Source organism: Nicotiana attenuata, unplaced genomic scaffold (genome assembly GCF_001879085.1).
Source record: "Nicotiana attenuata strain UT unplaced genomic scaffold, NIATTr2, whole genome shotgun sequence".
Lineage (NCBI taxonomy): Eukaryota > Viridiplantae > Streptophyta > Magnoliopsida > Solanales > Solanaceae > Nicotiana > Nicotiana attenuata.
In genome coordinates this window covers 11,994-26,040 of record NW_017676284.1, presented here as the reverse complement: position 1 = coordinate 26,040, position 14,047 = coordinate 11,994, and the positions used below count along the sequence as shown (strand labels likewise).

General features: G+C 37.1%; 1 protein-coding gene across 2 annotated transcripts in view; it reads right to left on the bottom strand.

Annotated features, from left to right (window-relative positions):
* LOC109220900 (callose synthase 2-like) overlaps window positions 1-13,579 on the bottom strand; it is a 28,055-nt gene extending 14,476 nt beyond the window's left edge. The window contains exons 1-14 of one of the 2 annotated variants that reach the window (XM_019385370.1): window positions 13,367-13,579; window positions 12,993-13,079; window positions 12,529-12,765; window positions 11,801-11,901; window positions 11,077-11,198; window positions 10,885-10,978; window positions 10,580-10,690; window positions 10,380-10,496; window positions 10,184-10,276; window positions 10,002-10,093; window positions 9,336-9,462; window positions 8,478-8,615; window positions 8,318-8,394; window positions 8,160-8,244 (exon numbers count right to left, since the gene is read on the bottom strand). In XM_019385370.1, the coding sequence (XP_019240915.1) occupies window positions 8,160-8,244; window positions 8,318-8,394; window positions 8,478-8,615; window positions 9,336-9,462; window positions 10,002-10,093; window positions 10,184-10,276; window positions 10,380-10,496; window positions 10,580-10,690; window positions 10,885-10,978; window positions 11,077-11,198; window positions 11,801-11,901; window positions 12,529-12,715 (1,344 nt within the window). In that variant the 5' untranslated portion in view covers window positions 12,716-12,765; window positions 12,993-13,079; window positions 13,367-13,579. Of the gene's footprint in view, window positions 1-8,159; window positions 8,245-8,317; window positions 8,395-8,477; window positions 8,616-9,335; window positions 9,463-10,001; window positions 10,094-10,183; window positions 10,277-10,379; window positions 10,497-10,579; window positions 10,691-10,884; window positions 10,979-11,076; window positions 11,199-11,800; window positions 11,902-12,528; window positions 12,766-12,992; window positions 13,080-13,284; window positions 13,324-13,366 lie in introns of those variants that run through there. The other variant, XM_019385371.1, reaches the window with a different exon arrangement.
* Window positions 13,580-14,047: the final 468 nt, after the last annotated feature.

Sequence of the window (14,047 nt, the reverse complement as noted above, 5' to 3'; positions counted from 1 at the left end):
TGTAATGGCATTTATGTTGTGGGCGTTTTGCATAAACAGCCATTCTGAAGAGACCCAACTTTGGCTATAAATATAACAATATTCTGCTCAGAATTTTAACTACGATTTTCTGAGTTTCTTCTCCTTCTTCTGCATACTTTTAGCATCAAACAAAGCAAAAAGTAAGTGTGATTTGCTACCGAACTTTGTGTTCGCTGAAACACTGGGGTTTGAAGTACCACTACACCAGTGTGTAATTCGTTCTATCCTGGGAGGAAATAATCCATAACCTTGGGTACTAGGAGGGGATTAAATTCCTTAAGGAAACACTGTGAATTCAGTGGGCTCGAATTGGTTTTATGTCATTTCTGTTTATGTTCATTTCTGTTCATACTCATTTATATTTCCAGAATTATTTTACAAATACAGTCTAATAACAAACTTAAGGAATTTAATAATTTATTTTCTGTATTTGTACTTACTGTTTCTGGAAGAGTAAAACCTTTGTGGTTTTGTACTCTATTAAAATCTACGTGATTTTAACGTTTGTGTCATTCTTTTACAGAAATGACTAATGAGAATGAGAACCAAGCGGTTCCAATGGTGACTGCCAATGCGTCAACAAGCCGAACGACACCGGCAGCATTGGCACTGGCAGAGAAACCCGAAAAATTTTCCGGGATTGATTTCAAGCGCTGGCAGCAAAAGATGTTCTTCTATCTGACTACTCTAAGTCTCCAGAAGTTCATCAAGGAAGATGTTCCTGTGCTGTCCGATGAAACTCCAGAAACTGAACGCTTTCTCGTAATTGAGGCATGGAAGCATTCAGCTTTTTTGTGCAAGAATTATATTCTAAGCGGGCTGGAGGATGGTTTGTATAACGTCTACAGTGGCGTGGAAACGTCAAAGGAACTATGGACTGCGCTTGAAAAGAAATACAAAAACCGAAGATGCCGGGTTGAAAAAGTTTGTTGCTGCAAAGTTTTTGGACTACAAAATGGTAGATAGCAAGTCTGTTATTACCCAAGTCCAGGAATTGCAAGTGATTATTCACGATCTCCTTGCTAAAGGTATAACTCAATTTAATATTGATGTTGAAAGTAGTAATCTTAGTATTTTTACTAATAGAAATTTCATTGAAGGTCTTGTTATCAATGAAGCATTTCAAGTAGCAGCGATGATTGAGAAGTTGCCTCCTTTGTGGAAGGACTTCAAAAACTACTTGAAACACAAACGCAAGGAGATGTCCCTTGAAGATCTCATTGTTCGGTTGAGAATCGAAGAGGACAACAAAGCTGCGGAAAAGAGAGGCCGTGGAAATTCAACAATAATGGGAGCAAATATTGTTGAAGAGAACAAACAGAGAAAGAAGGCTTCTGGACCGAAATACAACCCAAGCAAGAAGCGGTTCAGTGGAAACTGCTACAACTGTGGGAAAACTGGACACAAATCTACGGAGTGTCGTGCTCCGAAGAAAGACAAGAAAAGGGGTCAAGAAAACATGGTTGAAAAGCATGATGATGTTGATGATTTATGTGCCATGCTTTCCGAATGCAACTTGGTGGGCAATCCTAAAGAGTGGTGGATTGATTCTGGAGCCACTCGCCATGTTTGTGCTGTTAGAGAAGCTTTTGCTTCTTATGCTCCCGTTGGACCCGATGAGACGATTTCTATGGGAAATGCTTCAAAGGCGAAGATTGAAGGATATGGGAAAATATTTCTCAAAATGACTTCCGGCAAAGTGGTGACTTTGAACAACGTCCTTCATGTTCCCGAGATTAGGAAGAATTTAGTCTCTACTGGACTTCTTGTTAAGAATGGGTTTAAATGTGTTTTTGTTTCCGATAAGGTTGTAATAAGTAAGAATGAAATGTTTGTAGGAAAAGGTTACCTCACTGAGGGCCTTTTCAAGCTGAATGTAATGGTTGTTGAAAATAATAATAAAATTTCAGCTTCGTCTTACTTACTTGAGTCAAATGAATTATGGCATATACGTTTGGGTCATGTCAATTATAAAACCTTACGGAAAATGATTAATTTGGAAGTATTGCCCAAGTTTGAATGTGACAAATCAAAATGTCAAGTATGTGTGGAATCTAAGTATGTTAAACATCCTTATAAGTCGGTTGAAAGGAATTCAAATCCTTTAGACTTAATTCACACAGATATTTGTGACATGAAGTCAATACCATCTCCCGGTGGAAAAAAGTATTTCATAACTTTTATTGACGATAGTACTCGATATTGCTATGTTTACTTACTTAATAGTAAAGATGAAGCAATAGACGCATTCAAGCAATACAAAAATGAAGTTGAAACGCAACTTAATAAGAAAATCAAAATGATAAGAAGTGATAGGGGTGGTGAATATGAATCTCCTTTTGAACAAATATGTTTAGAATATGGAATTATTCATCAAATAACGGCCCCTTACACGCCCCCAATCCATTGGGATTGCAGAAAGAAAGAATCGTTCATTAAAGGAGATGATGAACGTATTATTGATAAGTTCTGGTTTGCCACAGAACTTGTGGGGGGAAGCCGTTCTTACGGCTAGCCGAATACTAAATCGAGTACCCCATAGCAAAACACAATCCATTTCATATGAAAAATGGAAAGGAAGGAAGCCCAACTTGAATTATTTTAAAGTGTTGGGGTGTTTGGAAAAAGTGCAAGTTCCTAAACCTAAAAGGGTAAAAATAGGACCGAAAACCGTTGATTGTGTTTTCATAGGATATGCGACTAATAGTAAAGCATATCGATTTCTGGTTCATAAATCAGAAAATCTCGACATTCATAATAATACGGTTATAGAATCAGATAATCCTGAGTTCTTTAAAAATATATATCCGTATAAGAAAGGAATGTGAGTCGATTGGTGAAGGATCTAAACGACCGGGAAGAAACAAAAGAAAGTACACTTAACCAGGAGGATCCAAGACGTAGTAAACGTCAAAGAATGTCTACTTCTTTTGGACCAGATTTTGTGACTTTCTTATTGGAAAATGAGCCTCAAACATTTAAAGAAGCTATGTCTTCTTCGGAATCATTGTTATGGAAAGAGGCAGTCAATAGTGAAATAGAATCCATACTGAACAACCATACATGGGAATTGGTTGATCTTCTTCCTGGAAATAAACCGTTGGGTTCTAAATGGATCTTTAAGAGAAAAATAAAAGATGATGGCACTATTGACAAGTATAAGGCAAGACTTGTGGTCAAAGGGTATAGACAACGAGAAGGTCTTGACTATTTTGATACATACTCTCCAGTTACAAGAATTACATCCATACGAACGTTAGTAGCGTTAGCTGCAGTTTATGGTCTTGAAATTCATCAAATGGATGTTAAGACGGCCTTCTTAAATGGAGAGTTGGAGGAAGAAATTTACATGGAACAACCTGAAGGGTTTGTGGTTCCAGGTAAAGAAAAGAAGGTCTGTAGACTTGTTAAGTCCCTTTACGGATTAAAACAAGCACCCAAACAATGGCATGCTAAATTTGACCAAACAATGTTGTCAAATGGATTTAAGATAAATGAATGTGATAAATGTGTGTACATTAAAAATGTTCCAAATCACATAGTCATTGTTTGCTTATATGTGGATGATATGCTCATAATGAGTAATGACATTGCTAACATAAATGCTTGGGAGTTGCTGATTTAATTCTGGGAATTAAGATCCATAAGACTTCTCAAGGTCTAGCATTGTCACAATCTCATTATATTAAGACAGTACTTGAAAAATTCAAGCACTTGGGCTTTAAAGTTGCAAAGACTCCAATTGATGTGAATCTTGCATTAGCAAAGAACAAAGGCCAGAGCATATCACAATTGGATTATGCTCGTGTGTTGGGTTGCTTAATGTACATCATGAATTGTACACGACCAGATATAGCTTGTGCTATAAGTAAATTGAGTCGATATACGAGCAATCCAGGCCAATCTTATTGGATGGCCATGAAACGAGTTTTGGGGTATTTAGTACATACCCAGGACTTTGCTTTGCATTACAATAAATATCCTGCGGTCATTGAGGGATACTGTGATGCAAATTGGATCACCGGATCAACTGATTCCAAGTCCACAAGTAGATATGTATTCACTATTGGTGGAGGAGCGGTATCTTGGAAGTCATCCAAACAAACTTGTATTGCCCGCTCTACAATGGAGGCTGAGTTCATAGCCTTGGATAAAGCCGGTGAAGAAGCTGAATGGCTCCGGAATTTCTTGGAAGATATTCCATTTTGGCCCAAACCGTTGGCACCAATATGCATACATTGTGATAGTCAAGCGGCAATTGGAAGGGCTGGGAGCGTTATGTATAACGGTAAGTCTCGCCATATACGACGAAGACATAAAACCGTTAGACAATTACTCTCTAGAGGAATTATCACGATTGACTATGTAAAGTCAAGTGATAATGTGTCGGATCCACTTACAAAAGGCCTAACTAGAGAGGTAGTTGAGAAGTCATCAAAGGGAATGGGACTGTGGCCGAGAACAAGTCATAGTGGCGGTAACTCTACCTAGAAGACTGGAGATCCCAAGATCTAGGTTCAAGGAGATCAAACAAAGTCATTTATGACGGTTCAACATTGTCAACTAAACTTTTGGTCCATTCTCGTGATGAGACAATGTTCAGTACCAAGGATAAAGCATTCAGGCTTTTTAATGATATCTAAATTTGACACGGGGTATATCAAATAGTATATCTACGGGATGACACATTTAGGAATCACCTATGTAAGTGTGAAGTGTTAGCCGATTCAAGGAGAATTTTGGAAGGCCAGTTCTCTACGCACTTATGAAACCAGGCGGTGTTCATGGCTGAAACGAACACAACAATGAGAACCAAAGACGGTTAAGGGTTGTCTAGGTATACACTAAAGTTCGACGGTTCAAAGATATCAAATTTACCGATTGATCGAGTATATCCGACATAAGTTCACTACAGAAATTTCAAAGGGAAACCTACTTATCCAGATGCAATTAATCCTTGCTTGCGAATCATACAATTTTTCATGCATGTTTCCGTGATATAGACATTCCCCATTCATGTGGGGAATTGATGGGTTTTATGTATTTAATTATATTAAATACTTAAAAGAGGGTGAATGGGAAATGGAGGGAAATAAAATTTTTGAGTGAAATTTTAAGTTCCCCCCCTTGGCAAATGGGCATTGTNAGAAGGCAAGCCTTCGCGCCGTCGTCGTCGTCGCTCGCTCGGCTCGGCTTCGGCTTCGGCTTCGGCTTCGGCTTCGGCTACGGCTACGGCTACGGCTACGGCTACGGCTACGGCTACGGCTACGGCTTCGGATTCGGATTCGGATTCGGATTCGGATTTGGATTTGGTCAAAGATCGATTGATTGATTAATTTTTTGGACCAAATTTATTTGTTAATAGTAAAATATTAACAGAAATGTTATTAAATATTTGTTTTAATAACAAAATATTAATATTAAATATTAATATTAAATCCAATCCGTTTTTCTGTTTTGTAACAGAAAAGTAACTACCCTCTTCAATTTTCCCTCTTTATTTTCCCTCTTTATTGTTGAGTAAATGGCCATTTATGTAATGGCATTTATGTTGTGGGCGTTTTGCATAAACAGCCATTCTGAAGAGACCCAACTTTGGCTATAAATACAACACTATTCTGCTCAGAATTTTAACTACGATTTTCTGAGTTTCTTCTCCTTCTTCTGCATACTTTTAGCATCAAACAAAGCAAAAAGTAAGTGTGATTTGCTACCGAACTTTGTGTTCGCTGAAACACTGGGGTTTGAAGTACCACTACACCAGTGTGTAATTCGTTCTATCCTGGGAGGAAATAATCCATAACCTTGGGTACTAGGAGGGGATTAAATTCCTTAAGGAAACACTGTGAATTCAGTGGGCTCGAATTGGTTTTATGTCATTTCTGTTTATGTTCATTTCTGTTCATACTCATTTATATTTCCAGAATTATTTTACAAATACAGTCTAATAACAGTTTCAAATAGCATCTAACACTCAATATTACAAAAGATCGTAATTAGGGGAATTATGCATGAACACTCAACAGTAAAACACTGGAAAAACGAAATAGCAAATGAAAAGTAATGAAGTTCAATGATCTCTGTTATTCAATCTGTATTACTATAATATATTATAAAACGGTAAATTTTCTGAAACAGAAAAATAGAGACAGAAACTTCAGCAGTAACAGAATGTCGAAATAATCAAATAGAATCTGGAAAATAATTTCGGAACGAAATCGAGCCCACTGAATGCACAGTGTGTCCTTAAGGAAATTATTCCCCTCAAGTACCCGAGGTGTTGGAATATTATCCTCTCGGGATAGAATGACTTAACTCACCAGTGTATTGGTACCAAAAACTCTGATGAACTGCGAACCACTTAATGGTTGTAAATCACGCTGGAATTTATTTGTGCAGAAGAAGAAGATCAGAAAATTTCGTAAGGAAAAGTTCTGGGATCAAGGCATATTATAGCCATTTTTGGCACTGTTTCTGAAAAGTTTGCAACCTTTCAGAAACAGCCATGGCTGGTGGAACAGGCGGGAACAATTCCCGTTTAAAATATTCTGGAAAAATAAATTTAGAATAATCCGGGAAAGAAACGGATCGGGCCGCGTCGTGGGTCCTGGGTTATTCCGGGTTGACTTTTCGTTAATTAATTAAATAATTAAAAGAAATTTTGGCCAAAAAGATTAATCAATCAATCTTTGACCAAATCCGAAGCCGAAGCCGAGCGAGCGACGACGGCGCGAGGCTTATCTTCTTTTCAACCCATTTAACACCAAGGGGAGTGCTTTCTCAATATAAGCACATTCCTTTTTCTTTCCACCACCAATGAGGAACAATTTCTTTTTCCAAAGCATAAGGGTGCTCACTTTCCCTTCACATTTCTTCCCTCCATTTCCCGTTCACCAAACTTCAATCCCAACAATCTCAAAACTGAATTCATGCCAAATTTCTATTGCCATAACCCAGACAATAAATGAAGACCACTATTCAAATGTTCTTACACATGAAGATCAAGAAGCATATCGTTTGCCAAACAGAGGTTTAGATGGTCATCCATATTTATCAGCTAAAGTTCCTCATAGTTCACACACCACCTCTAAGAGGAAATTTTTGTAGTCGATTTCATGTTTGATAGCTCAAAATCGATGCTCTATAGGTTTATCTAGTTTACTTGATCGCCTGCAACAGTATGATGGGTTTGACACCTTAATCTTATGCATAAAATTACCGAATTGCTATCAGTGAATCTACCCTGCATATATACTTAAGGATGCTGAAAGGGTTTCCGTTTATCACCATAAACAGCATTCAAGAAAGACCTTCCTGAATGTAGTATCTGAATGAATAGCCTGTTCATTGTCTAGCTATCTGGTCATCTGTACCTCATGAAATTAGTTACTTCTACGTCTTTTATGTTCAAGGTGAAGATTTATCTTTACAGCCTACTCTCAGGCAGGAAGTCATCATTTTCTCGAAACAATACTTTCCCTTTTAATAGTTTTAATCAGTTTTTTCCTCATTACCAGTTGGTCTCTGGTCTAATGCCATTCAAGGAGAATGTAAGTTCAGTTTGCACTACACTAAAAAGACATGATCTCTGAAGCGATTAATATTACACATGAGGTCTGGCTTCAGGTCATTGTTTTCACGAAAAATTAGAACTGCAAGCGCTTTACTTGGCAATAAGTGGTCCCGTGCTATCATAACCTCTTAGATATTCCTAGCAGACTAGAACATTTACGTTTTCAAGGCCTATGTGAAGGGGTTAATATCACAGATTCCCTAGATTGTCAGATGTTACAATGTGCCCCCTTCTTGAGGTTTTAAAATATCAAACATAATATTCATCATATTCCCCCATACTTGTCTTGATTAGATTAATTAGCGCATTTCTTTCTCTTGCAATTTCATGTTTTCAACTTTAGCTATACTGAGTAGGTCTTAATATTTGAACATATTTGTCAAAATTATGCTTGTGCTCAGGATTGAGAGAGGTACAATTTAGTAAAAGTGATTCTTTAGGGAAACATTGAGGAAAATCTAATGTAGTAGAAAATCAACACAGGGCGAACATGTTGACAATATATGATATTGGTGAAGAGTGTTATATGAGGGATGGCAAAATAATAGTAGGTGATATTACTTACGTCAGCCCGTCGTTGTTCAGCAGAAAGATGGAAGAAATCGGCATCAGCACGCATTGGCCATCCCAGCCGGAAACAATTTACTGACCTATAACGCCATGCTAATCATCAGTATACGTTACACAAGAGAACAGATATTCAGATAAAGTAAGAGAATATACCAAAAGTACTCATTTAAGTCATCGTAGTTTCTCCACTGAGAATGTTTTGACTTTCCTCCTTTGCTCCTTTTAGCTTCCTGTTTGTTCAGGCAGAAAATAAAGTCAAGGTGCATCCCGAAAGAAGAATCTTGCATTTTGGCCAACAGTCCACGTGAAATACCTCTACTATAGTGTTATAGATGGGAGTCACTACTTTTCTCAAGAAAGCCTCCTCTTCACCACCATAAGCAGGTTTTATAGTTTCACCTGTCATGGGACTAACACTTCCAGCCAGCATACCATAAAGTTCAAATGCCATCTGAATCAAGATTTGCAACTAGTAAATGTACTGGAAAACCTAAAAAATAAAAAAGCACTAGATAGGATAACCAGGTCCCAAGGTAAACAACATAAGAAATATGATGTCAGTTTCATGCGTAACTGCCTGATACCTTCTAAGAAAGAATGAAAAATACACCAATGAAGAGAAGTCTCCAGACATGAAAGATAGAAGATATGATGACTGATTCCTAATCCTATGCTATTTCTAGAGAGCGCCTAGCCAAAACGAGAATACACTAGATATAGGTCTCTCTAAATCCCATTGACATGCCTGACATGGCAAGGTTTTAAATACATATTTGTAAGAAATAAGATTAACTTTCAACTAACAAAAATTTTAAAAGCAAAAAGTAAGCTGAGTGAACTCACAATTTTTTATTTTTGAACATTCAATGTCAAGTTCAATAATGATATGAGTGTCAGTCCTCAAAATGTTACTTTTCAAACTTGGATGAGTAACCCAATGAGGTCTTTATATTAGACACTTTGCAACCTTAGATATTCTGTCGAGTTAGAGTTGATGAATAGCTAGATACTTAACAGATGATCCAAAAGAATTTATGGTTCAATGTCTCGGGGAATTAATAAAATGATGCGACAGATAAATCAAGTTCTAGAACCTAACAACAAAATAAAAGAAACAGACACAACGAGGTACAGACACACACTTAAAAGATACAAAAAAATCACTCCATACATGATGATAAATATAGCACAGGCACTCGGGCATGAATCTTAAATTTGCAGCTTCCCCCCATATAAGAAGATAAAGACCCATGTATAGTAATTTTCGTTGTTGCACTTCTTGCTGGATAGTTGGCAGCCTGCAACCAAAAACTAGTAGAATTAGCGGAACTAATAGATTGGACAAAATTTAGAAGTCATAGGCAGAGCTTTTTTTGAAATGGTTTGTCATAGGCAGAGCTATAGTTTGGAGGATATTTATCATAGCAGTCCCAGTTGAGAGTGGACCGTAAAAAGAAATTCAGATTTCCATAAGAATACTAAGTATGCATTAACGTATACTACCACGTCAACACCCGAGAAATTTAGTACCATAAAAATATACTTAACAAAATAGTATTGATCTTAATTTCTTCTTTTTCACATCAATTAAACAGCAAAGTTGGCCTTGTCCATTGCCTAGAGTTGACCATCTCCCATTGGCTTTTTCTTACCTTTTCATGTCCTTTTCACATCCTTTTCCTTTTCTCTTGCCATTAATAACTAGTATTCATTGATTGCATTTAGAACTGCCCAGTGGACAATAATACTTATAATTGCATGCCCATCAGTTAACAAAGCTGCCAGTACTAATAAACACCTCAATATCAACTAATTCATAAAAAGAAGATTAACTCACCACAGACTGCTCTTCCGACCAAGATACTTGCACCATTTTTTGTAGTTTTTGAAAAGCTTCTTCATAACATCAGTAAGTGCCCGATCATCCAGCTAGTATGAGTGATGTACATATCATCGTCAGAAACAAAAACGAAGAGATAGAGAGTGCTATTTCAAATGGAATATCCAAAAAAAAAAAACCTTTGGTTGTTGATCAAGCTTTGGAAATTGTCGGATGTGAACATTCGCCAACAACAGAATCAGATGCTCCCGCTGATTCGCCACATTATCTTTCTGCTTGTCAATCCCAATTATAATTAACATTGTGAGTAACAGAAGCTCATAAGGATTTACATAACTCAGTGATGTATGTACCCAGAATATTGCAGTAGTGTACCTGAAAACCAAACATAGCTTGAAGCCAGTCTAAAATATCTTCATCAACTTTCTTCTTATGGCTTTTTGGCCATGGAAGACCTCTTGTATTACGAAGTGCAGCGACAGAAGCTTGAATCTATGAAAAGCAAAAGATCGAGCACATATAGAAGCTTCATCAAGATAAAGTCTGGCAAACAAGAAAAGAGACTAGAACTCAACCTCAGGATATCTCATAATTGCTTGATTTGAACTATCAGGGTCAAGTGGAAGTATATTATAAGGGACAAGTATCTCAGTCTTCTCGGCAACCTTTGTATGAGCTTCCAAAATCTACATGTGAAATGCATATAAAATAGAGGATAAGCCAAGATGGTAGATAAAAAGCTGAAGCATATACATAAAACATCTGATCCGCAACACATCTACTTCCAACAATAATATCTCATATTGTCAAGAAGTTACTGGAAGCCCTAGATACCGATAAAAACTTGAATAGACTGGAAAGACAGTTTTTTTTAGTCTACCTCATCAGCCACTTCTACAGCTTCTGTCAGATTAACAGCTTTCAAGACCTCAAAAAGAACAGCAGCTGTTTGGTATGCTTTTGTAAGGCGTGCACTATAAGAAGGCCCAAAGAGAAACAGCTAAAAAGAATCAGCATGAAGAAAACCTAACAGCAAAGTAGAGGATGCAGTCTCAGTATGCCTTAGATATACCGATCAGCTTTATCAGAAGCATTCTGCAAAGCTTGAATATATTTCCGATAGTAATGCTGGTAGAAACTCTGCATTTCACGAGCATCACTTTTTGTCCTTCCAGCCAGGGTTGTTTCATTTTCCTGCATAAATGTGATAATCAATAAAGCTCCTCAAGGTACACATTAATGTTTTAAAACCCCTAATGTGATAAAGGCGCACTAAACTGCGAGCACGTGCTCAACTTTTTGGCTCTGAGCAAACTGTAGTCCTCATCTTAATGTCAGAGCAGCGGTAATGAACTTCATCATAGCTTTCAAAATCTATTCTTCCTCATTGTCACCCCTTCTCAATCTTCTCTTCATCTACCTATTCCTCCGACTATACCTAACGTTTAAGGTTTTGTACCTATTGAACTTACCTACATCAAATACCTCACATGGAAAAGGGTATTTTGATCATCCAGAAAAGCCAAAAAAGATTCTCCCGTGCCATGCCCACAACTAACAATGCTGTGCAAGCTAAGGTTATACTACTATGCTTATGTGCTACTGAAATTGCAAATGGAAACTGCTATCTCCCACTTATTCCCCCCATATAGCATGAAGAATAAAACTGCACAGAAATCTAAATCATAGTAGTATGATTTGACTAATACCAGCGCATAAAAAATGTTACGTTGAACCATCAGCATATAAAATATCATAACAAGCACATCAATAGTGGTGGTATAAAAACAGTTTACCCTTTCTAACCGTTGAAGAAGAGCAGTTTTGAACTGGCGAACTCCACGTCCACTTGATGTTGGATCTAACCGATGAGCCTTTTCAAAGGCATAAAATCGACCTGATTTTAGTGCAGGAGACAAGCTACGTCAGATAGTTGCACAATCTGCAGGATACCATTTCCTCCACCACTACTAAAGATTTAAAAAGGAGGAAACGTTGGTTGCATTGGAGAGTAAAGGTATCATGAAGATGCTCATTACCGTGCAGCAAAGTTATGCTGATTGAACAAAACAGATAACTAAATTGTTGTGTTGACCATTCATTTGATCATGTAGCAAGGAAATCGAGAATCCCAATATTTATCATGATAATTAGCTTCAACTGTAGTAATTCTCAAATTCAATTTTAAGTCCACGAGAACAATGCTACCTTAATATATCGAAACAATTTGTTCAGCCTAAATGTGACTAGTACCATAGTTCGCCCGGTGGTTCACAAAAGGAGTACAGTAGAAAGCACCATATATATTTTACAAACACAACACCGAAAACCTCCCAATGATTCAATTTTCCACGATTCACACTGCCATATAAATACTTGCCATGGAGCCCATATATACTTTTCAAACTACATTCTAACATATATAAGCAACTAAACCTTGACAAATAAACTTTTATAAATGATAAATATGAGCAAACATCCAAGTTCATGTGCTCCAGCACAAACTTTGACATATATCACTTACATAGATAAGCTACCCTCGGATTGCTAGGCTCAACCTCGTTGGCGACGCGGAGAATTGGTGCAATTTCACTCAGAGATGACGGCACTACCTCACTGTCCATCATCGACTCCCCTAGATTACCAGCAGTCTGCGTCCGCAGAATACGCCTCTGCGGTTGCAGATCAGATCCTTTTCTCTGGTAAGCCATTTTTCCTTTTGAGCCCTCAAAGCTCAGTTTTGCAGCTTTCTCTAACTTGCCTGTCAAAAAAGATATGCAAAAGACTATGCTGAGCAGCAACCAACCCTACACGCTTGAAAAATACTGACCCCTTAACATAAAAACCCCATATCCATTACTCAAAAAACAGAGCATTGAGAAACAAACACACCTAATTGAGTACACTACTTTTCTTGTCAGGCATTCAATAAATGAGAAAATAGTAAAATTTCAGAAAAACAAAATATCAAGGAACATATAAACCTACCTTAAGTACACTACAGCGCTGGTTCTTGATAAACCAATTTCATAGAGCCACCACCTTTACTTTCCTTTTCAGAGTTCTCCTTTCTCTCTTCATATATCAAAACAAAACCCAAATTTCCAAGAAATCAGCAGAGTAAGAAAAGAAAAACCAAATTCAAGAACCCAAAAAAAAAAATCCCTTTTTTCTCCTTGATCATAAATAATCAAACTTTAAATTTCTCAAACCGTTTGCTAACTTCTCGATAATCATAAAAAGTGGACCTCTTTTGTGATAAAAACAAGAAATTACTAACTTTACTATTAGTTCTCGCACTTTCTTGAACAATTCTTTTAACACTTTCAAGAAAAGGGTGTGCAAAGAAGATGAAAATTTACCGGATTTTAAGCAGAGTAAACAGGAAAGTGAAATTCTTGAACTTTTTAGTGCTTTAGCATAGCACCAATAGATGACAAAGAAAGTTCTACACGAATAATCACTTTACTTTTTATGTTGTGGTGAGTTTTAAAGTTAAAAGTAGTAGAAGACAGAGTAAGAGAGTGACAGATTGAATGAAAGGGAGAGAGAGTGGAAGTGGAAGATGATGTCTCACAAGATAAGAGCTGCCTAACTGACACTGTATATTACATAGGAGAAACAAAAGGAAAAACATTAACGCGGGTAAAAACAAAATAAGACGACATTGATTGATGGTAGTATCTTACGATTACCTAAATGCCCTTTATTATGCTTTCGTGGATTTAATGCAGTTTTCTTATTCACTAGAGATAATGCATAAATACCCCATTCAACTTGTCCTGAAAAGTCATTTACACACCTTAACTTTACGGGTGTCCTAATACCCCACAATTGTTTAACGTAATGTATTTAGTTACTCCCTCTCACAACCTGGCCAGCTGCGCGTGTTTGACAACTAAAGTGAGCGCGTCATTTATCTTTTAATCGTTGAAAATAGCCCCAAAAAAAATAAAAACGTAAATGTTTAATGTTAATATAACCCAACCAACGGTAAAATCTCATCTTCCCCAAATATTTACCAAAAGACATTGAAGAACCCT